General features: G+C 45.5%; 2 protein-coding genes across 2 annotated transcripts in view; one reads left to right on the top strand and one right to left on the bottom strand.

The window, feature by feature from the left end:
- The window catches only part of LOC140724128 (uncharacterized), a 65,880-nt gene that overhangs the window by 27,638 nt on the left and 12,604 nt on the right, over positions 1 to 25,638 (bottom strand). The gene's annotated exons all lie outside the window — the stretch shown is intronic.
- Positions 16,174 to 23,587, top strand: LOC140724126 (uncharacterized). The gene is made up of 2 exons (XM_073038603.1): positions 16,174 to 16,230; positions 20,473 to 23,587. Exon 2 carries the CDS (start codon positions 20,881 to 20,883, stop codon positions 22,252 to 22,254), a length of 1,374 nt encoding a protein of 457 aa, XP_072894704.1. The 5' UTR covers positions 16,174 to 16,230; positions 20,473 to 20,880; the 3' UTR covers positions 22,255 to 23,587.

The raw sequence follows: 25,638 nt of genomic DNA, 5'->3' as shown, positions 1-25,638 counted from the left end.
GACATCCGGCTGCTCTCCCTCCCTCTTGAGAATACTGAGAACTCGATCCGAGATATCACGGACCCTGGCACCAGGAAGGCAACAGACCATCCGGGACTCTCGATCTCTTCCACAGAACCTCTTATCTGTCCCCCCTAACTATCGAATCCCCTATCACTACTGTTCTCCTCTTTTCCTTCCTTCCCTTCTGAGCTGAGGGTCCAGTCTCGGTGCCAGAGACACAATCACTGCAACATGTCCTTGGTAGGTCATTGCCACCAACAGTATCCAAAACGGTATACTTGTTGCGAATGGGAACAGCCACAGGGGTGCTTTGCTCTTCCTGTCTATTCCCCTTCCCTCTCCTGATAGTCACCCAACTACCAGTCTGCTGACGCCTAGGGGTGACTATCTCCCTGAAACTCCTTTCTGTTTCTGCCTCTGCCTCCCGAATGATCCGAAGTTCATCCAGCTCCAGCTCCAGTTCCCTAACACGGTTTGTCAGGAGCTGCAGCTGGATGCACCTTTTGCAGACAACAGTGCTCGCCCTGACTTCCCACATGCTGCAATCGGAGCACTCAACTGCCCTAACTGCTGCCTCCATTACCTACTCCTAAGCTAATTAGATTAGTTAAAGGAGCTTACCCGGCCTTACCTCACCTGGAGTTAAGCTCGTTCTCAGCCTCTGCTCACTATTTAAATTCTCCCGTTGCCACACGGGCCGACGTTTTATGCGCTTGCGCAGTTGTGCCCCGTTCAAACCTCGCCAAAGCCTGACTGAGCCAAAGCCGTCCCACTCTGCCTCAGTCCACTCCGACGATGGCCACTGTATATGGCGGTCTTTCTTTTTAAAACTTTGGCGCGCTGCGTCACACGCCTGTGCAGTCTAGCGTCTTTGCCCCGATCAGTTAAAAAAAAACAACTTCTCTCCGAGCTTCTTTTACCTCTTCCCTCTCCGCCTCTTGCCGTGATTTAAATAACCGTTGAAAACTTCCTCTCCTTTTTATACCTTTGGCGCGCTACGTTTCTTCTGCAGACTGAAGAAGCCGAGCTGACTGAAATTCTGTCTGCGATGTCCTTCGCCCCTCTAATCTCTGGGCTGAGGAAGAATGACATTGGTAGTTAACCTCCTTAATCTCGACTCATTTCCACATTATGGGTCATTTTCTCTCCTGAGAAAGCACTCCTGTCCTCTCAAGACTGAAAGCAGAATGGGAAACCATCAGTTGGATGTTCCAACGAAGCAGGGACAGAAACCAGAGGCAGGTCTGCACCGGGCAGAGTTTGGGGCACTGGACGATGGTCGGGGTAAGAACGTATGATGAGGAGAAGGGAATCATCAGCGGGGTGTGGCAACGAACGACAGAGCAGCAACATTTGGAAGCTGATTGACAGAGAAAATCTTTCGGTTGTCTGACTGATAACATAAACAATACCCGTGGTGAGGTGCTCCACTGGCTGAGGAAGATATGTGTGTTGGGAATGGTTTTATCTATTCAGGGAGTTGTTCCTGCTTGTTATCCTGTAATATTATTAATGGCCTCCTAGCTTCCCCAGCGTTTTGTGTATGTGTTGCTTGGATATGTAGAGTCCACTGATTTTCTCCTGTTTTTGATAAGAGCAAAAGCGGGGTTATATAATATAGCAAGAAAATAGTAGGAAGTCAGAGGATTGGAAAGCTTTGACATAACCAACAGAAGTCAACTAAAAACACACACAGGAGAGGCAAGATGGAAAATTGAGGTAAGTGAGCCAATAATATCAAGTATCAAAAGTTTTTCAGATATATAAAGAGTACAAGAGAGGCAAGAGTTGATATTGTACCACTGAAAGATGATGCTGGCGAGTTAGTAATAAAGGAAAGAACCAGCGGCCAAATGTAATAAGTATTTTGTGCCAATCTTCACTGTGTAAGACACTAGCAGTATAAGACCATAAGACATTGGAGCAGAATTAGGCCATTCAGCCCCATCGAGTCTGCTCCAGCGTTCTATCATGGCTGGTCCCGGTTCTCACTCAACCCCATGCACCTTCCTCCTCGACATGTCCTGCAATGCCCTGAGTGATCAACAAACTATTAGCTTCTGCCTTAAATGTACTCACAGACTTGGCCCCCACCGCCGTCTGTGTCAGAGAATTCCACAGCTTCACCGCTCTCGGACTAATTAAAATCCTCCTTAACTGCTCTAAAAGGTCGCTCCTCAGTTTTGAGGCTGTGCCCTCTGTTATGGCTACCCCCACCATACAAACTGTCCTCTCCTCATCCACCCTATCTAGAGCTTTCCACATTCGGTAGGTTTCAGTGAGATTTATCCCCCACCACCAGCATTTATTAAACATAGGTCAGTGCAGGAGTACAGGCCCAAGGCTGGCAAACGCTCCTCATATCTTAACCCCTTCATTCCCGGAAACATCTTCTTGAACATCCTCTGGCCTCTCTCCAACGACAACACTCCTTTTTTGAGATATGGGTCCCACATCCTCTAAGTGCAGCCTAAGTAGTGTCTTCTAAAATATCTACATTATCTCCTTGTTTATATATTCTGATTCACTTTAAGTAAATGCCAGAATTGCATTTGCCTTCTTTACCACAGGCTCAACCTATAAATTAACCTTCTGGGAGTCTCGCCCGAGGACTCATATTTCCCGCTGTACTTCTGATGTTTGAAACTTCTCCCCAATCAGATAATAGTTCACTATTGTTCCTTGTGCCAAAATGCATTATCATACATTTCCTAATAATGTATTCTATCTGCCACTTTTTTGCCCGGTCTTCAAATTTGTCTGTGTCCTGCTGCAATCGTATTGCTTCCTCAGCCGGACCAACACCTCCACCTATCTTTGTATCATCCGTAAACCTTGCCACAAAGCCATCAGTTCCATTATCCAACTCATTGACAAGCAATGTGAAAAGTGGCGGACCGAATACTGACCCTTGTAGACCACAAGTCACTGCTAGCCAAACAGAAAAGGCTCCTTTTATTCCCACTTGCTGCCTCTTGGCTGTTAGTCATTCCTCTATCCATGCCAGTATTTCTTCTGATTTTTATCCTGTTCAGCATTCTCATGTGTGACACCTTCTCAGAAGCCTTCTGAAAGTTTAATTAAATTATATCCACTGCCTCTCGTTTCTCCATCCTGCTTATGACTTCCTGAAGAACTCTTAACAGGCAAGATCGCCCTGTACAGAAGCTATGCTGGCATTGACTTTTTTTCTCATTAGTCTCCTGGTACCTCAAAACCTCATCTGTTATAATAGACTCAAACGCTTTCCCAGCCACTGAGGTTAGGCTAACTGGACTATAATTTGTTTTAATTGCCTGGTGTTGAACTTTAAAAGATACCCAATTATCTAACTTCCTTCTCACTTTTGCTTCCTTATATGCACTTTTCTTGGCTTTTATGCAGTCCTTAACTTCCTTTGTCAGCCACGGTAGCCTAGCCCCGCTGTTAGAGAACTGCTTCTGCGGGACATAACTATCCTGTACATTATGAACTATTCTCAGAAATGGGGAATTCTCACCTGGGGAATCACCTCTCCCATGCTCTGTAATTCCCTTTATTCCATTGCGATACTACGCATGTGACCTATGATTCTCCCTCACAAATTGCAGTAGGAATTCAATCATTTTATGATCCCTACCTTCTATTGGTTCCTTTACATTAACGTCCCGAATAAGATCTGAGTTGTTACACAACACCAGAACTGAGATAGCAGTTCCCCGATTAGGCTCAACCATCAGCTGCTCTAAAAAATCTATTTCGTAAGCATTCACTCTCTTGCGATTGGACACAAATCTGTCTTTCCCAATTTTCCTGCAGATTGAGTTCACCCACTACAATTGTGTCATTAAATTTATTACATAAATGCCAAACATTCAGAAGTATCTGGGGCAGAATTGAGGATAAATGCTTCTACCAAGGAGAGAAGGTGTTTTTGAAGCTGAAAGGTTTTTATTAATAATTACTGGGTTCAGGACTGTAAGGATGGAATTTGCTATCATCAGGCACAGAAATGTCTAAGAAGGATTTTGATATTTGAAACGGATGCTTCCCAGAATAACTGATGCCAAGATGAAGGAAATCATTTTTGTTGGTCCACAAATCAAGCAGCTCATCACTGACAGCCAACTTGAAGAATTTCTAGTGGGACCAGAGAAAATAACATGCAAGGCATTCAAGGAAGTTTTTGAAATTTTTTCTCGGTATCAACAGAGCACCAAATTTCATGCAGCTGGTTGAAAGTATGCGTCAAACATATAAAACCACAAAATGCAACATGTCACTAAAGATTCATTTTCTGCATTCTTATTTAGACTTCTTCCCTGCAAATCTTGGTGCTGTTAGTGACGAGCATGGTGAAAGGTTTCACTAAGATGTTGTGGTCATGGAGAAAAGATACAAGGGCAACTGAATCCAGCAATGCTGCAATTTATTATTGGACACTTAAGCGAGCAACCTCAGATACTGAGTACAAAGGAAAAATCATTAACAAAATATTTTTAACTTAGTTGAGCTATTGCAAAGCATTAGCACCATTATGCAATTAAACACATTATATTCAATAAAAGTTAATTTGTCGTTTTTCCCAAATTCCTACGTGATACAAGTAGTCTGAAATTCTATTTGTGTTAATCTTCAAGCAGTCTATCATAAACAAAAAAAAATTGAAGAAGCAACACTTTTGAAAAAGATTGTTGTCCAGTGAAATTACAGGACAGTTAGTCTGACCTCAGTGGTCAGGAAGATGTTCGAGTGTATTAAGGGTGAGTATTTTGGGTACTGTAATTGGGGAGGCATGATGAAGTAGGACAAAGTTAGCAGGATTCCTTTACAGGAAATAGTGCCTCATAAATACCTTGGAATATTTTGAGGAAATAACAGGCAAGATAGATAAAGCAGAGGCAATGGATGTTGTTTGCTTTGATTTTCAGATGATTTTAACAAGGTACACCATGCAAGGCTGATTGAGAAAGTAAGGAGGCATGGAATCCAAGAGGACATTGCTTTGTGGATCCAGAACTGGCTTGCCACAGAAGGCAATGAGTGGTTGTAGACGGGTCATATTCTGAATGGAGGTCGGTGACCAGTGGTGTGCCTCAGTGATTTGTTCTGGGACTCCTACTCTTCGTGATTTTTATAAATGACCTGGATGAGGAAGCGGAGGAATTACTAAGTTTGCTGATGACACAAATGTTGGGTGCGTTGTGGATAGTGTGGAGGGCTGTCAGAGGTTACAGCAGGATATTGATAGAATGCAAAACCGGGCTGAGAATTGGCAGATGGAGTTCAACCCAGACAAGTGTGAGGTGGTTCATTTTAGTAGGTCAAATATGATGGCAGAATATAGCGTTGATGGTATGACTCTTGGCAGTGTGGATGATTAGAGGGATATGGAAACCATAGAACGGGTGCAGATGGGATATAGAGGAATGTTGCCTGAATTGGGCAGCATGCCTTATGAGAGAAGGTTCAGTGAACTCGGCCTTTTCTCCTTGGAGTGACGGAGGATGAGAAGTGACCTGATAGAGGTGTATATCATGATGAGAGGCATCGATCTTGTGGTGAGTCAGAGGCCTTTTCGCAGGGCTGAAATGGCTAACACGAGAGGGCACAGTTTTAAAGTGCGTGGAAGTAGGTACAGAGGAGATATCAGGGGTAAGTTTTTTATGCAGAGAGTAGTGGGTGCATGGAATGGGCAGCCAGCGACGGTGGTCGAGGCAGAAATGATAGGGTCTTTTAAGAGTCTCCTGGATAGGTATATGGAGATTAGGAATTTAGAGGATTCTTGGTAAGCCTAGGTAGTTCTAGGGTAAGGGCATTTTCTGCACAGCTTTGTGGGCAGAAGTGCCTGTATTTTGTTGCAGGTTTTCTATGTTTCTAAGGTGCTGCACGTGAGGCTGCTTAACAAGATCACAGCTCACGGAATTACAGGAAAGATACTTGTATGGATCGATGATTTTCTGACTGACAGGGGAGAAAGAGTCAGAGTAATGTGGCAATTCTGTACTGCTGTCGGTGACTAATAGTGTTCCGTAGGGGGTCGGTATTGAGACCGGATCTTTTCATGTTATATCTGAATGATATGGATGACGGATTTGATACCTTGGAGACTGCTGCACCCTCGGCTTTATCACAGGCCAGAGAAGCCGTGTCAGAGCTATGGAATGAGCAATATATTATTCCTTTGTTTAAAAAGAGAAGTGGAGATAACTCTGAAAATTATAGTCTAGTGAGTCTTACGTTTGTGTGCAAACTATTGGAAAAGATTGTTAGAGATATAATTTAAGAGAAATTGGAGACGGGAATTGAAATAGTCATTATTGCTTTCAGAGGAGCAGCTCTTGTCTCAGAAGCCGTATTGTATTTTGTGAGGGTATGACAAAGCACATTGATAAAGGTAGAGACGATGATATGGGAAAATGGATTTTAATAAAACATTTGATAGGTTTCACCATGATAGGCTATTTCAGTATCCAGGGAAGTTGTCTGGTGTATCAAAAATTGGTTATTATCCAAAGAAGGCGGAAGATAATTATGCAGAGAATGTGTCCTCCCTGGAGTTTGGTAAACAGTGGTGACGTCCAGGGATCTGTTCTGTGATCCCCCGTTTTTTGTGCTTTTTTAAATAAATGATTTGTTTGAGGAATTCGTAAGTTTGCAGATGTCATAACTATTGCGAGAGTTGTGGTTAGTATAGAAGATTGTCGTAGGTTACAACAGGACATTTTTGATGCTGAACAGGGATGAGAAGTGCCAGATGAATTTCAACACGGAAAAGTGCGAAGTGATTCACTTTGGAAGGACGAATTTGAAGGCAGAGTACAGGGTTAACAGCATGATTTGTCATGGTCCGGATTGGGTTCCCTTCAAATTTACCTAGTTTGTGTTACGATCCGGACCGTTGACTCCTTGCTTACCTTTAATTCCCTTTTCTCCCGTGTCCCTTGGGCTTGGTGATTAAAGGCAATTTACTCTCGACCGAACCGGCAGTTTATAAGTCTCTGGGTTCAGCCAGTCGGCGTGAGAGCATTAACGAAGTCACCGACAGCAAAAGTCATCTAGCAGGATCCTTGCCTCGCCCTGCCTCTGCCTGGAGCTTTGCTTTGCCTTACCTTGCCTCGCCTGTGTCTGAGTCTCGCCCTGTTTGCAACTGTACGTCCGTGTCCGCGTCTTCGATAGGCAGGTCCGGCCATTTTGCCGCTACTTAGCGTTGGGAACTGTCTCATCGTGTCCGCGTTCTGTGTGATGACTCCCGGCCCTACGACCTGTACCCAAGGAGGGGTCCCGGCTCGGTGTTCCATGTTCCTATCCTCCCTCGACACAGGCTCAGTGTTCTGCGTTCCTGTCTCTCCCTCGACCAAGGCTCTGGTGTTCCAAGGATCAAGTCCTGGCTCTGGTGTTCCAAGGATCAAGTCCTGGCTCTGGCGTTCCAAGGGTCAAGTCCTGGCTCTGGCGCTCCAAGGATCAAGTCCCGGCTCTGGCGCTGCAAGGATCAAGTCCCGGCTCTGGCGTTCCAAGTATCAAGTCCTGGCTCTGGCGTTCCAAGAATCAAGTCCTGGCTCTGGCGTTCCAAGTATCAAGTCCCGGTTCTGGCGTTCCAAGGATCAAGTCCTGGCTCTGGCGTTCCAAGGATCAAGTCCTGGCTCTGGCGTTTCAAGTATCAAGTCCTGGCTCAGGCGTTCCAAGTATCAAGTCCTGGCTCTGGCGTTCCAAGGATCAAGTCCTGGCTCTGGCGTCCCAAGGATCAAGTCCTGGCTCTGTCGTTCCAAGAATCAAGTCCTGGCTCTGGCGTTCCAAGGATCAAGTCCTGGCTCTGGCGTTCCAAGTATCAGGTCCTGGCTCTGGCGTTCCAAGTATCAACTCCTGGCTCTGTCGTTCCAAGGATCAAGTCCTGACTCTGGCGTTCCAAAAATCAAGTCCAAGGTCCGTGTTCCAAGTCCTGGCTCTTACCCCCGAGCTCCTAGTCCTAACCCCAGACGCTGAGTCCCAGCCTAGTCCCAGGCCTGAGTCCTCGGCCATAACGCCTATTCCCGCTTCCTCTTTGCTCTCCTTGATTTCTCTCAGTTCTATCCTTGCGTCACGGCTCTCCTTGTAAATAGTAATAAACTCTATTTAGTTAACCTTACGAAACGTGTTTGTGTCCTGCATTTGGGTCCTCCTCCAGCAGCCTTGCCCCTCCTCGTTTTGACATGATTGTTAGCAGTCTCGTGGAACAGAGGGATGTTAGCGTCCACATCCACAGATTCTGCAAAGTTTCTTCAAGCTTTGCCAGGCAGTTTAAGAAGACGAATTGGGTGTCAGCCGCATTAGGTAGGGGATTGAGTTCAGGAGCCACGAGGTCATGTGGCAACATCCTTGTAAATCTCCTCTGCACCCTTTCTATAGTTTCCACATCCTTCCTGCAGTGAGGTGACCAGAACTGAGCAGAGTACTCCAAGTAGGGTCTGAGCAGGGTCCTTTATAGCTGTAATATTATCTCTTGGCTCTTGAACCCAATCCCACAGTTGATGAAGGCCAATGCACGGTATGCATTCTTAACCACACATCCAACTTGCATAGAAGCTTTGAGTGTCCAATGCACTCGTCCCCAAGATCCCTCTGATCCTCCACGCTGCCAAAAGTGTTACTATTAATCCTATATTCTGCCATCATATTTGACCTGCGAAAGTCAACCACCTCACACTTATCTTCGTTGAACTCCATCTGCCATCTCTCAGCCCAGTTTTGCATCCTATTGATGTCCTGATGTAACCTCTGACAGCCCTCCACACTATCCACAACACCTCTAACCTTTGTGTCATCAGCAAACTTACTAACCCATACCTCCCCTTCCTCATCCAGGTCTTTCATAAAAATCATGAAGAGAAGGGATCCCAGAACAGATCCCTGAGGTACACTACTGGTCACCAAACTCCATTCAGAATATGACCCGTCTACAACCACACTTTGCAAGCCAAATCTCGATCCACAAAGCAATGTCCCCTTGGATCCCATGCCTCCTCACTTTCTCTAAGTCTTGCATGGGGTTCCTTATCAAACGATTTTCTAAAATCCATATACACTACAGCTATGGCTCTACCTTTATCGGTGTGTTTAGTCACATCCTCAAAACATACAATCAGGCTCGTAAGGCACGACCTGCCTTTGACAAAGCCATTGTGACTATTCATTATCATATTCTACCCCTTGAAACGGTCATAAATCCTGCCTCACAGGATATTCTCCATCAACTTACCAACCACTGAAGTAAGACTCACTGGTCTATAATTTCCTGTGCAATCTTAGCTCCCTTTTTTTTAATAAGGAAACAACATCTGCAACCCTGCAATCCTCTGGAACCTCTCCCATCCCCATTGATGATGCAGAGATCATTGCCAGAGGCGCAACAATCTCCTCCCTCGCTTCCCACAGTAACCTGGGGTGTATCTTGTCCTGTCCCAGTGACTTAACTAACTTGATGCTTTCGAAAAGCTCCAGCACATCCTCTTTCTTAACGTCTATATGCTCAAGCTTTTCAGTCCGCTGTAAATCATCCCTCCAGTCTCCAAGGTCCTTTTCCGTAGTGAGTACTGAAACAGGTTTGTGTGGTGTCACAGTTTTTTAGGATGGTGCCTGGGGTTTGTCGTGCCTCAGTGTGTCAGGACACTCCCAGGGTGTGTGTGGTCTCACAGTATATCAGGATCCTTCCAGGGGTGTCTGAAGTCTCATAGTGCGTTAGACCCCTTCCAGGGATCCGTGGGGTCTCTCGGTGTGTCAGGACACTACCAGGGGAATGTGGGTCTCACTGTGTCTCAGGAACCTTCGGTGTGTGTGTGGTCTCACAGTTTATCAGGACATGGCGGAGTGTGGGATCTCCCAGTGTGGAACAGTGTCAAATATTACAAGTAGAAGGCAGAGATTGAAGCAGAGGGCAAAGGGGTTTAGGGGATCTGAGGAAGAGATTTTTCACTCAGAAGATAGTTGAAATCTGCAACACACTGCCTGATGTGGTGGTGGAGGCAGGTCCCTTCACAACATTTACAAAGTGGATGAGCATTGAAACTGCCAAGATGCAGTCGGCTATGAACCCAGTGCTGATAAATGGGACCAGTGTAGACAGTGAGTGGATGGTCACAACAGGTATGGCCGGCCAAAGGCCTGTTTCCGTGCTGTGTGATCCACCACTCCGGACATGCTAAATTAACGATGGTGGCACCTCAAGGCATTGATTTCAAAACTGCAAACCCTTCCCCAACCGGCATCCCTTTGTCCCCACTACGAATATCTGTTTCCGTTAAGATAACATACAAATTGGTCACTTCTACTAAACAACTGGCAATTGATGAAGTTCCTGTGTCTTCTTCCATTAATGTTGCTTCCTTACAACAAAACTAACCCTCTCACTGTGTCAGAATCAGTGACTAAATCCGGCCCCAAACACTGTACTTTCATCCCTGCACATTGTAACTTGAACCATCTCACTGAGGGTCTGATGGAGACACAACTCCTGCCCTCTGCACATGCGATCACATCTCCCCTGCTTCTGACACTTCAAATGCCCTCAGAATGGTTTCCTGATTCACTCTGAAGGTGATGGTACTTTCAGCCCGTCGTCAGACCTGACAAACCATGTCTTCCCACAGCTGGTCCTCCTGTTGGTGTGTCCTCTTTCCTCCACCTCCAGGGAAGCTGCATCTCCACACAAACTCCTCACTTGAGACGACAGTCTGTACCCGTGACACAGGAAATCACATCACTGTTACTCTCGTGATACTGTGCATGACCTGCTCACCTCCGGGTATCCTCCCTCAACAAGCTTCCTCCTCAGTCACCGTCTGTGAGATTATATATATAAAAAAAGCAATTAAAACCATCTATCAGGCAGCTCCTGTACCCCCTCCGCCCCAGACGATGGCTCGCTGGTTAAAACACTCTTTCCTCAGCCCCAGATATGCCAGCAGATCCGAATCCACTGCAGGGACATTTACATCTCACAAGAGGCTGTACAAACCCGTGTCTTTCTCTGATGCAAGGTCACTGACACCCCTCCCCCCTTCCCATTCTGACTCGCAGCCCATGACGGTAACAGCTGTTCCCAGACTCTGGGGCTTTGTAACAAACACAATGTTAACATCAAGATTAGACAGTAATTAATTTGAAGAGAGTATTGTTGCTTCCTGAAAGGATACCCGAGCGTCCAAATCAACGGAGCAGATCCTCCTCTGTTTACAACTGTATTTGACCCGGGTCACGGAACCGGAGATACCTACAGACCTCCTACAGTACCGGAGGCGGGAGGGACAACGGAGAGGTAAATCACAAACACGACGAAGTCTGCAGATGCTGGAAGTGCAGAGCAACACAAACAAAATGCTGGCGGAACACAGCAGGCCGGGCAGAATCTATCGTAAAGAGTCAACAGTTGACGTTTCCCGTTGAGACCCTTCTTCAGGACTGAGAAGGAAGGGGAAACGTATCGGAATAAAAACGGGGCGGGTGAGGAAGGGGTAACTATGGTTCACATTGTCAGGGTGTTAAGTTTACCGGGAGACAGACGCAAATCGAGACAAACACCACGCTGCCCACTCCACCAACAACACGGCACAGCCGGACACATAACAGGGGACTTTACATCTCACAACACTGGATTCAGTGATGAAACCCGTGATTAAAGTTGTTGGCCCACTGAAATTATCAGAAACGTCAATTAAAGTGTTTTTATATGTGAGCGCTCTCCCACAGGTGACGTCAGACCCCCCCACGCGCCTGACGTCACACATGGGCTCCACACACCTGGAACTGCCCTCGCGTGAGCAGTGTCTTACGTCACCCACGAGCTAGAGAGCTCGAGCTTTATCGGTTTAACGGCTGGGATACTAACCACGTGACCATCCCCTCCCCCACCGCTGTCAACGGACGATTCGGGAGCTGCGCTATTCCTATTGGTGCGAAGCGATGTCAATCACTGGTTAAAACAAGTCTCGGAGGCGGACAAGCGGAGTGGGCGTTACCACCGCTTCGTTCGTCTCCCGCTGAAGCGCCGACCGCCTCATCAGAGCTGAGAAAATCTCAAAGTAAATGGCCGCTTTCTGATTCATTTCCATTTCCCTCCGAGGGAAGTTGGGGCGTTTGTGAAGCGTCTCTTGCGGCCGGAGACTGATGTATCGCTGAGAGGTAGGAGGAGACCGCTCGGCCCGTCGTTTTGATGCCGGTACCCCGTGGTGGGGTTTGGAGAGGGGTATTTTATTGAAAGAATGAAGATGATGTGAGAGGGGTCGGACAGGATGTTTGTCCCGGTGGGGACAGGAGGGGCTCATCTGTGGAAATGTCTGAGCCCACGGTGGTGTCGAGCAGAGGGATTCACCACATTGGGGGGCAAACACCGGCAGACTGTTGCCCTGCAATTGGGGCCAATGGTCCGGGCAAAGTGACAATTATTTGAGATTTGTTGAGACTGTCCCTGGAATATGGTGTAAAATCCCGCTCCCCATAATCACACGGGTTATATAGACCAATCCCTCTGGACTGAGAGTGGACGGGAAATAGTCAGAGAAAATAGGTGAGGGGTGGGGATGGGGCAAGAGCTGGGGAGTAAGAGGTGGATCCAGGTGAGGGGGGAGGTGGGAAGGTGGAAATAGTGACAGGGGTGGGAGGTGAGTGTTTGGGGCAACACGGGGCTGCAGAAGATGTAAATTAATTCCATAGAAGAGGTTAGAGAGTATTTGTTATCGAGAGTGCAATGAAGATTCACCAGACTGATCCCTGGAGTGGTGGGGTCTGTAAATCCCCACCACAGAGGTCGGTGAAGACTCAATGATCGTCCTCACATAAAACAGAGGCCGGCAGATGTGTGGAGATCGAAGGGATCGTGGAAATGAGGATCGGGCAGAAACATGTGGCTGAGATGGGAGAGCAGCCGTCATCTTGTTGATGGTTAGAGGGGCTGAATGGCCACAGATAGAAAAGATCAGAGAGATGGAATAGACCTGCGCGGTAATCTCAATACACAGAGGCAGTGAGTACCTGGATTAAGCTGTTCAGTGTTTGCATCGTTGGTTATCTACCTCGGGTTCAGTATCCTCACCGTGTTTGGAAATTCCCACTCATTGTCGTCTGTCTGTGAGCAGCTGGAAGTTAAAAAAACACTCAAGATGCTGGAGACGTGAAATCACATCAGAAATTTTTTGAAGCCATTCCGACACAGGGTGCTGGAGCTGAAACATTAACTTTGTTCCTCACAACAGATATTCTTTGTCTGTTAAGTGTTACTTGAATTTGCAGTTTTTTAGAACATTTCGTTGGAATGATTTAAGTCTCCTAGGAAATGGACTTGTGTCGGACGTACAATGTAATTCACTCTCTTACAGCACAGAAACAGGTTTTTCGGCCCATCTAGCCTGTGCCATTTTCTGCCTGGATCCATCCACGTGCACCCAGACTCTAGATGTCAATACCTCCCTCATCCACGTACCCCACAAACTTCTCTTCAATGCTGCAATTGAACCTGCATCCACGTTCGCATCACCTTCTGAGAGAAGTAAACATCACAACGAACAGGGTTGTTGGAAAAGATCGGTTCAGAACACTCCTGTGTACCGACTTCCAGAGAGAATACGCTCACTCTGCCACCAACCTCTGCCTCCTGTGGTCAAGTCATTTCGGTATCCACAAAGCCAAGTTTCCCTGGATCTATGCTTCCTACCACCCTGACCCGGCCTAATTTCGGGAACGTTGTTAAAATTCTCATTAAAATCCATTTGGCGCTTCTTCGTGAATTTTAATAAATACTCCCGAATACCTTAAGTGTAGTGAACAGTGAAAAGATAAGTGCAGAATACATAAAATTGAAAAAGACCGAAAAAATGAAGTTCCATTGTGTGTGTGTCTGTGTGTGTATTATCCTGTGAAAGTGTGCATTTTTGTGAGGGAGAAATGAACAGAAAAATAGGTGGAAGATAGAAAAATAGATGGACAGAAGCGCAGATAGGGAGAGAGAGAGAGATGTCCCCATCGCAGGTAAATTGTTTTGCTGTAACAGAATCAAAGAGATCGGCGTGGGCAGGAATGCCGGCATGGACATCGTCGACCTCACTACACACATCGATGCTGTGAAACTCCATGGACAAGGTGGAGCGAACTGCCCGCTTGCATGAGCGGAATATGTTGATTGCAGAGGGTCAATGTGTGGTAGGGCAGAACAAGAGGAACTCTGTCGCTATTGCTCCATTGTCTTCATAAATGCTACCCGACCGGCTGAGTTCCTTCAGTACTTTGTGTGTGTTGCTTTGGGTTTACAGCATCTGCTGAAATCCACCTGTTTAACATACTGAGATGAACATTTTTTTCAGGTATGTCGCATCCGGAATCCAGCATCAGGCTGGATTCGAACTCAGGACCTCTCGCCTCGAAGTCCGGCGCTGATGTCAATGCGCCAGCAGCCGTAGTGGCAGCAGAAATGAACATATTTTTTGAAAATTTCAGATGGATGGAGACGCACGGAGAAGTGAATCCATAAAACCATCAGATATACGAGCAGAAGTAAGCTATTCGTCCCAACGGGTCTGCTCCGCCAAGGAATCATGGGCTGATCTAATTATTCCAGACATCTGAACACCCCTGCTTTCACCCCATACCCGTTGATGACCTGCCTAATCAAGAACCTATCTATCTCGGTCTTAAATACACAAAATAACTTGTCCTCCACGGATGCTCGTAGCAACAAATTACACAGATTTACCACCCTCTGACTACAGTGATTTCCCCACATCTGAGTTCTAAATGGACGTCCTTCAAGTCCGAAGACGTGCCATCTTGTCCTAGAATCCCCTACCATGGGAAATTAACTTTGCCATATCTAATCTGTTCTGGCCTTTTAACATTCAATATGCGATCTCCCTCATTCTCCTGAACTCCATGGAATACAGCCCAAGAGATGTCAGACGATCCTCATACGGTAAACCTTTCATTCCTGGAATCATTCTCTGAATCTTGTCTAAACCCTCTCCAATATCAGTATATCATTTCTAAAATAAGGATACCAAAACTGCACACAATACTCTGCTAATTTCCCACTATTTTTTCCTCTATTATTTCCCTCGATCGTTCAATTGCCCTCTATTTTCCTAAGCTCCATGTACCTATCTAAGAGTCTCTTAAAAGAACCTATTGTATCCGCCTCTACCACCGTCGCTGGCAGTGCATTCCACACACATTGTTCAATAAACGTAGCCCTGACATCTCCTCCGTACCTACTCCCAAGCAGATTAAACTTTTGCCCCTTCGTGTTATCCGTTTCAATCTTTGGGAAAAGCCTCTGCATATCCACACAACCATTGCTTCTCCTCCTCTTATAAACCTGCATGAATTTTCCGCATGATTTTCTTCAGGACGAATAAGACAATAAACACACTATGGTTTCGAAATTCTCCAGGGCTCCGAACTGAGGTGGTTAAACTCCTTCTTCCCTGCTCTTTTCAACTTTTTGAGTCATTTTCACTCATTTCAAAGGACTGTGCCACAGACAGCTGAGTTGCTGCATTGCACCTCTAAAGTCTGACAGCAGACTAGCGAGTGAATCTTCGATGGAGCAGACTCAGAAACCAGAGAGTTGCCCGCCTGAGTCAGGGCTTTGGGGCTCCAGAAAGGGATGGGGTCTAGAGTTTACGAGGAGGAGGAAGAGGAATCAGACCAGTAGAATGCGGCTACAAATGAATGATCAGCAACATTTGGAAACTGTTTGATCGAAAAAAAAGTGGTTAATTTCTGCAAAATACTGGTAGAAATCAACAGATCAGGCAGCAAATGAGGAGAGGAACAAATAGACAACGTTTAGTCCGAGCCCGTTCAGCATGCCTAGACTGTGCACTCCTCTGCTTAGTTGCCACCTGAACTGCAGTTTTGTGTGTATGTGTCTACATTTCTAGCAACAGCATAACCTCTTGTGTTTAATATCTGCATTTGTAAGAAGGTTCTACTTTGGCATTAGAAACGCGGAACGTTTGCTGATATTAAGAGCATTGTTTCTTAGAAGCTGCTTCCTGCGTTAAAAGAGCTGCTGAGTTTTCTACACAAAAACAAAACTGAGGTCTGGATATGGAACCGATGCTTGCAGAGACTTTTAATGGCACCGTGATTACCCTGAAAGCTCTGCGGAACAATTCTCACTGTCGCTGATGCACCGATCGAATGCGCAGGCGTCAGGGTTGCGGATGTCCCGAATATCGCGCATGCGCGCAGTACACAAAAGGCCTTGGGAGGATCGAGGAAAAGGTAAGTGTTTCGCCGGGTTGGCATTTTCACTACCGACTGAGGGGCTATTTCTGTGAACTCAGCACATCGTGACCCACAATCACGGGACAGTCCTGCTCTCTTCCCTCTCTCACAGCCCCGTGTTCTGTACACGAGCCCCTGGGGGGCTTCCGGCTGATGAGGGAATGGATCTGTCAGACAGAACTGAACTCCACCTATCTAAATGCGAGCACTGGGAACTCGAAGAAAGGGAACAAAATCGTTTCCATCAGCTGTTGAGAAAATCACCTTTGTTCTACCTCCAATCACAAACAAGAGAAAATCTGCAGATGCTGGAAATGCAAGAAGCGCACACAAAATGCTGGAGGAACTCAGCATTAGTACTAATTTCCATAGATGCTGCCTGGCCTGCTGAGTTCCTCCAGCATTTTGTGTGTGTTGCTTGTTCTACCTCCACTTGTTCTGGACTTTTCTGCCAGTAAGGACATGTTTTGATCCATTCTCTCTGGGTACATAATGATATCAAACACCTTGTTCCTGGGCATCAAGTAGCTTTCACATCACAGATGTGCCAGACTCTAGTGAGACAGACTACTGCCCTTCCCTTATCATATTCATTGGCATTACCATCAGGAGTTAACCACCGTCAGTCATTGGGGGGGAGTTCAGGGGAAATATTTATGTACCATATTGAAAGTGGTGTTACCTGTGTGTAGAAAATTTGCTGGAGAATTTGCAGGTAGGAATAAGCAGAGTGATATTGGGAAATCTGACTCTTTAAAGTGTAATTTAGCAAGCAAATCACATATGGACAATGTGCAAAAGCTCTGGTGAGAAAATCCTTCATTACCCGTTATAAGCCTGGTACATAGGTTGTGTGAGAGTGCAGATGAACTGGACTGAACCAAAAGGAGATCAAAGTTCCTATAAACAGTGATTTGCTAGCTGTTAAAATGAATTCCTCTCTATAGAAAATTCACTGTGCACATGTTGTCACTGGGTAAAATATGGACATTACATGATTTATGTGCACACTGGTCATTACAAATTAGAGGGGACATTGGTGGGAAGGTGGGGAGACCTCCAGTGTCCCTGATGCCCTCACCTACAAGATGTGCATCCAGCTGCAGCTTGTAACCCTGCACTTCAAGGAGTTGAAACTTCAAATGGATGAATTCCAGATCATCCAGGATTTGGAGGGGATGATAGATATGACATGAACAGAGGTGAGTTACACCCAAGGTGCAGCACACAGGAAAGTAAGTGAGAGTCAGGAAGGGAATAGAGGTGAAATAGCTATTGCAGAGTACTCTTGTGGAAATCAAACACAACAGCAGGTGGACCACTTCAGAAACGGTTGGTCTGTACTACCTGGCAGAGGAAAGTCAAAGGGCTGATAGGGGATTTGTTAGTTAGGGGAACGGTACAAGAGGGGACTAATATCCTAGTGGTAAGGCTTGCTAGGCTAATGTGTGTGTGGGGGGGGGGGGGTTGTGATGGGGTTAAAATAAGTTGTAGGGGGAATGGGAACCAAATGACAGAACAGATAGTGGAGAGGGTGATTTGAATTGAATTCGCTTTATTACATACATCTTTCATATAGATGAGGGGTAGAAATCTTTATGTTACGTCTGTCTAAATGCGCAATGTGTAATTTATAATAAATAGCTTGTACTTAAAACTGTCAATGTAACATCAAAATCAATTAATCAGTCTGATGGCCTGCTAGAAGATGATGTCATGGAGCCTGTTGGTCCTTTTCTGTGTTACCGTTTCCTGGATGGTAACAGCAGGAACAATTTGACGTTGTAGTTAGTTGACTCCCCAATATCCTTTAGTCCCATTTTATACAGCAGTCTCTGTAAATATCCTGAATAGTGGGAAGTCCACATCTACAGATGGGCTGTGCTATCCGCACCACTCTCTGCAGGTTCCTGCGATTAAGGGAAGTACAGTTCCGATACCAGGCATTGATGTGGTCAGTCAGGATACTCTCAATTGTGTCCCTGCAGAATGTTCTGAGGATTTGGGGCTGCATCCCAAAATTCTTCGACCATCTCAGGTGAAAGAATTGCTGTTGTGCTTTTTTTCACAACACAGCGGTATGTACAGACCATGTGATATCTTTGGTGATGTTTCTGCCAAGGAACTTAAAGCTGTTCACCCTCTCAACCCCAGATCCATTGATATCTTGATATCAATATGGGTTAGCCTGTCTCCAATCCTCCTGTCATCCACAATCAGCTCCTTTGTTTTTCTGACAATAAGGGAGAGTTTGTTTTCTTGACACCAGTCAGATGTTGTTCAGACCTCAGACAGAGTCAGCAATCAAATGGTTGAGCATGGTGCGATGAATGTGCTGAGCTGTGTATATCACAATGCAAGAAGCATCGTAGGAAAGCCAGATGAGATCAGGATAGGGAATTATGATATTGTAGCCATTACTGGGACTTGTTTACACCCAAAAGTCTGAGGGATTTAGAGGAACAAACTTGTAGAGAGATGGCAGACCATGCCAAGAAGCAAAGGTTGATTTAGTAAGTGATTTTAACTTTCCATATATTGACTGGGACTCCCATACTGTGAAAGGAATAGATGGAGTAGAGTTTGTCAAATGTGCCCTTAATCAGTACCTAGAATTCCCGGTGTAGAAGTGTGCAATAAACCGTTAGGAACTGATCCAGGGTGTCAGAAATTAGTGATCATAATCCATGAAATTCAAAGTAAAGGTGGAAAAAGAGAGGTCTGGACCACGGGTTGAGATTCTGAATTGGAGAAAGGTCAATTTTGATTGTATCAGAAGGGATTTGACAAGTGTGGTATGGGACAGGCTGTTTTCTGACAAAGGAGTACTTGGTAAGTGGGAGGCCTTCAGAAGTGAAATTTTGAGGGTGGAGAGTTTGTATGTGACTGCCAAAATAAAAGTTGAAAGGTAACTGGTTCAGAGAACCTTTCAGGAGATACTGAGGACCGGGATATTTTGGTCCTCTAAATGCCACAGACTTTTGGGTGCTACCAAGACTCATTAATGAATACCATATCATAATCCCATGCCCTGAGCTCATCTGGCTTTTTTAGTCATCTTCTGTTGGTTTCTAAAAGCTTCCAAATAGTTTTTCTTCTATATTTTGCCCTCTCTTTGGCTTTTATGTTGGCTTTGGCTTCTCAGTTTAGCTACGGTTTTGTCCTCCTGCCTGTCCAATGCTTCCATTTCATTGGGATGTATGAATCACTCAGCTCCCGAATTGCTCCCAGAAACTCCGGTCATTGCTGCTCCATTGTCACTCCTACCTTTCCCTTCCAAACAAGTTTGTCCAGCTTCCCTGGCACAGAAACCTGGAGAAGTTTAGTATGGAAGCAGGCTATTTGGCCCATCTAGTCAATGCTGAAAAAACATTTAAGCTGTCTAATGCAACTACCTGCACTGGGACCATTGCCCTCCATAACCCTACCATCTAGGCTTCCCTCCAAACTTCTTTTAAATGGTGAAACCGAGCTCATATTCACCTCTTGTGCTGACATCTCATTCCACAGTCTCACATCGATTTCAGTAAAGAGTTTTTCCACATGTTTCTGTTAAATTTTCACCTTTCCCACTTACCCATGATCCTCTGGTTGTCATCGCACCCAACCTCAGTGGAAAAAGCTGCTTGCATTTACTCTATCTATACCCTCATAATTTTGTATACTTCCAACAAATCCTCAAAACAATGTATACTTTCCTTATAATTAGATTATATTCAGAGCCTTTTTTTAAATGTATAAGATGATGAAGGGCATTGATGATGTGGATATCCAGAGTTTTATTCCCAAGGCTGAAATGGCTAATGCGAGGGACCATAGTTTTAAGGTGTTTTGAAATAGATTCCGAGGGGATGTCAGAGGTAAGCTTTTTACACAGAGAGTGGTGGGTGTGTGGAATGCACTGAGTACCGGCTATTTGTGTGAGAGTGTTTCAGTGACTGTGGGGCCAGGAATCCATGCAACTCAGTGGGAACCGGGAATGGAGACAGTCAAACTGAGCCAGGTCACAGATTGTACTTGGCAGAAATGCCCCGTTCTTATAGAGACAGGAAGAGCATCAGAGAATTTGAGGGTCATTCCAGATACCAGCTCTGTGCCCAGTTAGAAGATGATTTCTCTCTCCAACTTGGGTTGAACTTCATTGTAACAGCGTAATGCCAGATGACACCTTGATAACCCAAATGTTCTCACTGAAATGATGCCCTTCACCCACTGATGGATTTGTAAATTTTTTTACAGGTTAAAAATGACAAGAAACTTGTCTACGGGAATCTCGAACACAACACACCAGTTTTGTTGTCTCTGTCCAGATATTTAAGAAGTGGAGCAAGGGATTCACTCGATCATCCTTCCTGCTCAGACTGTGGGGAGGGATTTGCTCAATCATCTGACTGACTGGCATGCCCATCATCTTACACAGGGGGGAACTCATTCATCAGCTCAGACAGTGGGAATGGATTCACTTGGTCATCACAACTGAAGGTGCATCAGCAAGTTCACACTCGGACAAGGCCATTCACCTGTTCTGTGTGTGAGAAGGGATTCAGACAGTTTTCCCACCTGTGGACACACCAGTCAGTTCACACTGGGCAGAGGCTGGTCATCTGCTGAAGTTATAGGGAAGAATTCACTTGGTCATCTGACCTAATGGCTCACCAGCGAATTCACACCAGGGAGCGGCCATTCACCTGCTCAGACTGTGGGAAGAGATTCACTAAAGCATCTAAACTTAAGGTACATCAGCGAGTTCACACTGGGGAGAGGCCGTTTACCTGCTCAGACTGTGGGAAGGGATTCACTAAAGCATCTAAACTTAAGGTACATCAGCGAGTTCACACTGGAGAGAGGCCGTTTACCTGCTCAGACTGTGGGAAGGGATTCACTTGCTCATCTCAACTGAAGGTACATCAGAGAGTTCACACTGGAGAGAGGCCGTTCACCTGCTCAGACTGTGGGAAGAAATTCAGTTGCTCATCTCAACTGAAAGTACATCAACGAGTCCACACTGGGGAGAGACCATTCACCTGCTCAGACTGCGGGAAGGGATTCACTCTGTCAACTAAACTGAAGGTACATCAGAGACTTCACACTGGAGAGAGGCCGTTCACCTGCTCAAACTGTGGGATGGGATTCACTTGCTCATCTAATCTGAAGGTACACCAGTCTGTTCACACGAGAGAGAGACCGTTTACCTGCTCAGACTGTGGGAAGGGATTCACTCAGTCATCTAAACTGAAGATACATCAGAGAGTTCACACCGGAGAGAGGCCATTCACCTGCTCAGACTGTGGGAAGGGATTCGCTCGGTCATCTCAAGTGAAGGTACATCAGAGAGTTCACACTGGAGAGAGGCCATTCACCTGCTCAGAGTGTGGGAAGGGATTCACTCAGTCATCCACCTTAATTGCTCACCAGCGAGTTCACAACAGGGAGTGGCTGTTCACCTGCTCGGACTGTGGGAAGGGATTCACTTCATCATCTCAACTGAAGGTACATCAGCGAGTTCACACTGGGGAGAGGCCATTCACCTGCTCAGAGTGTGGGAAGGGGTTCAGTCAGTCATCCAACCTACAAGCACACCAGTCAGTTCACACAGGGGAGAGGCCATTCACCTGCTCAGTGTGTGGGAAGGGATTCACTCGGTCATATAAACTGAAGGTACATCAGCGAGTTCACACTGGAGAGAGGCCGTTCACCTGCTCCGACTGTGGGAAGGGATTCATTCAGTCATCCACCCTAATAGAACACCAGCGAGTTCACACTGGGGAGAGACCATTCACCTGCACGGACTGTGGGAAGGGATTCACTTCATCATCTCAACTGAAGGAACATCATCGAGTTCACACTGGGGAGAAGCCATTCACCTGCTCAGAGTGTGGGAAAGGATTCACTCAGTCATCCCACCTGCAAGCGCACCGGTCAGTTCACACTGGGGAGAGACCATACACCTGCTTAGACTGTGGGAAGGGATTCGCTTCGTCATCTCAACTACAGAGACACCAGCGAGTTCACACTGGGTAGAGTCCTTTCTCCTGCTGTGAATGTGGAAAGGGATTCACTCAGTCATGTAACCATATGTAACTCTCAATTTGCCTAGCAGCTTAATATAGGGGGTGTTCGCCCCCACCCCCAGCACGGCCAGACTTAAGAAATCTTGTTTGGGTGGATGCTGCGTGATGTGTCCCCTGTTACAGATCAGTACCCCGAAATAACAAACAATACACAATATGTTATTAAAGGACTGGGCTCTATAATTCTTACTTTCACTATAGGGTTAGTAAAGAAAAAATAAGGGCCCATTTTCTCCATTTGTGTTTTCTCATCTGTCCCGGCAAGTGACCGTGAAAATCTCTCTTCCAGACTCAATGAAAGAACATTTCTCTCATTGGATAGCACCGCACTCCAAAACCCTGTTATCTCTGCTACAGAGAAACCATTACCTCAGCAGTGAAACATTACAGAGAGGCCATTACATTAGCAGTGAAACATTGCCGCATGTTACACTTGTGACACACTACCGGGTTCACACTGGGGAGAAAGTTTCAATAACCTGCATGCTGGATATTTGTCCATCACCGTTGCTGAATGCAATTTCGAGAGTGACTGTCAGTGCTGAACTCTGCAATTATTGCTGCTGCTCACCACACCCAGTTCTGCACCCTGGTCACTGGGCATGGGAGGAGTTCCTTCTGCTCCATATTCACTTTTAATGGGACTGGATCTGTGACAAATAAATCAGTTCTATTTTAAACTCTCCGGTATTTAGTGAATTTATAACACACCTAGTGTACAGTAGAGAGTTAACTTATGCCGGCTGGACCCTGCCAGTGATACTGTTTGCAACAGTCCTTTTAAATCCTCCCCTGTTGTTCATCTCTCACTCTCCATTCACTCCATTCTCATCTCCCTCACTCTCCACTCACTCTGTGGGTGAAGAGGTTTCCCTTGAATTTTCTGCAGACTGAAGAAGTCGAGCTGACTGCAGTTCTGTCTGAGATGTTCTTCGCCCCTCAAATCTCTGGGCTGAGGAAGAATGGCATTGGTTGTTAACCTCCCTATTCAGGGCTCATTTCCACATTATGGGTCATTTTCTCTGCTTCTAAAGGGTTGTTAGAAAACACCACTGTCCTCTAAACACTGAAAGCAGAATGGGAAACCATTAGTTTGATGTTCAACGGAGCAGGGTCAGAAACCAGAGGCGGGTCCACACAGGGCATTGTTTGAGGTTCTGAACGATGGTCGGGGTAATAACGTATGATGAGGAGAAGGGAATCAGCAACAGGGTGTGGCAACGAATGACAGATTAGTAACATTTGGAAGATGACAGAGAAGATAATTCAGTTATCTGACTGATGACACAAACAATGCCTGTTGTGAGGTGCTCCACTGGCCGAGGAACGTGTGTGTGTGTTGGGAATGGTTTTGTCTATTGAGGGACTTGTTCCTGCTTGTTTATCCTGTAATATTATATCCGGATGGTTATTATAGATTGTCCTATCTGATATAATGTATTGATTATCATATAATTTGTAAGATTTTGACTCTAAAGGTGGATCAGGCTTGAACTTACGGTGCCTCGATGAAGTGATGGAGGACATTCATGCGTTTGTATTTTAAAGCAAGGTTTTGGTGAATCATATTTGCCACTGATTGTACCTTTGTAAGTAATCAGATTGAGTTAAACTGCTGTCGGGTCCTGAAATGTGTTGGATTGTGTCTGATTTCTCTTGGCATTTTCTACACAGACAGACAGACAGACAGACATACTTTATTGATCCCAAGGGAAATCGGGTTTCGTTACAGTCACACCAACCAAGAATAGTGTAGAAATTGGTGCCTTTTTGTTTGTATTTCATGTACTTTCGATTTTTCTTTCCTTTTGTTGACCACATTGATGTGTATTTCTGCAAGGGACCCCTTGTCAGGTGATTTTTGACAGGTCATGACCATTGCATCTGTTATCTCTTCAGCAACCTCTCTCAGGTGTTACGAATCCCTCGGTTTCGTTTGCTGTGGACTGTCACTTTAAGAAAGTTCCTGAGTGAGGCGGGACTAACAGTGACGTCAGCCGGCAGCTTTCTCAGCTCGGAGAGAGAGAGAAAGAGAGAGCGAGATAGAGATTTAGAGAGAGCGATATATATAGATAGATATCACACACACACACACACACACACTCACTCACACACACACACACACACACACACACACACACACACACACACACACACACACACACACACACACACACACAGAGTCGGAACGAGGGAGACAGAACAGCCACTCTCGTAGTCTAAGACTTTTATTTAAGAACTGCCAGGGCAAGGTTTGCTCCAGAATGTGTGTCTGTCACTTCGTATAATCCAAAGGAGTAGATTTAGGAATGTAATGTGGGACCACTTGAAGTTAACCCTTACCTGGATATGTTATGTGGTAGTCACTTGAAGACGACATTCGTCTGATATATCGAACTGGATTTTGAATCGATTCAACGGACAAGATCTTGGACGACGGTTTGCGTTTACCTGTGGAATTCGACATAATTGCCTTCTCTCTACAATTACCCTGGACTACAAGTATCTCTCTCTGATCATTTATTCCTCCGATTACTGAACTTTCCTACGTTACCATCTCCAGACTCTAAGCCTTGATCCCCTAGGCTCGATAGTTTAGGAGTTATATTTACCCATATTTATACGCGTAACACTGTTAACGTTTGTTTAATTTGTTTAACTTAAAATATTATAAGTAGTTACTAATAAAGATAATGGTTTTAACATCAAAACCGGACTCCGGTGTGAACTGTATTGCTGCTGGTTTGTTTCTAAAACGTTACATAGGACTCTGGGATATGCTCCATCTAGTTCAGGTGACTTATCCACTTAAAGAACCTGAGTTTGCCTCGCACGTTTTCCTTTGTAATAACAATGACATTCACTCCTGCTCCCTGACTCTCACGGATCTCTGGCACACTGCTGTGTCTTCCACAGAGAAGACAGATGCAAAGTACCTATCAAGTTCATCTACCATCTCTTCCCCATTTCTACCTCATGAGCATCATTTTCCAGAGGTCCGAAATAAACTATCGCCTCCCTTTCGCATTGTTATAATGGTGCATATTATTGTCTAGTTTGCTCTGATATTTCACCTTTCCCCTTCATATAGCTTTTTGCTGTTGCCTGTTGTTGGATTTTCAAAGCTACCCAATTATCTAACTTCCTACTCACTATTGCTACCTGAAGTCCATAACTTCCTTTGTCAGCCACGGTAGCCTTGCCCCGCCATTTGTGAACTACTACTGTGGGACATTATGACCTATTCTATACATTATGAACTATTCCCAGAAACGTCAGCCACTTCTGCTTTGACGTCATCCCCACCAGTATCATTCTCAAATCCACCTGGGGA

The sequence above is a fragment of the Hemitrygon akajei genome, unplaced genomic scaffold (genome assembly GCF_048418815.1).
Source record: "Hemitrygon akajei unplaced genomic scaffold, sHemAka1.3 Scf000165, whole genome shotgun sequence".
NCBI classification, from domain to species: domain Eukaryota; kingdom Metazoa; phylum Chordata; class Chondrichthyes; order Myliobatiformes; family Dasyatidae; genus Hemitrygon; species Hemitrygon akajei.
The sequence above is the reverse complement of the archived record's forward strand: the minus strand, read 5'-3'. Positions and strand labels throughout refer to the sequence as shown.

Excerpts from the sequence above, each read along its gene's own strand:
- LOC140724126 (XM_073038603.1), top strand. The coding sequence starts at position 20,881 with ATGGCTCACCAGCGAATTCACACCAGGGAGCGGCCATTCACCTGCTCA.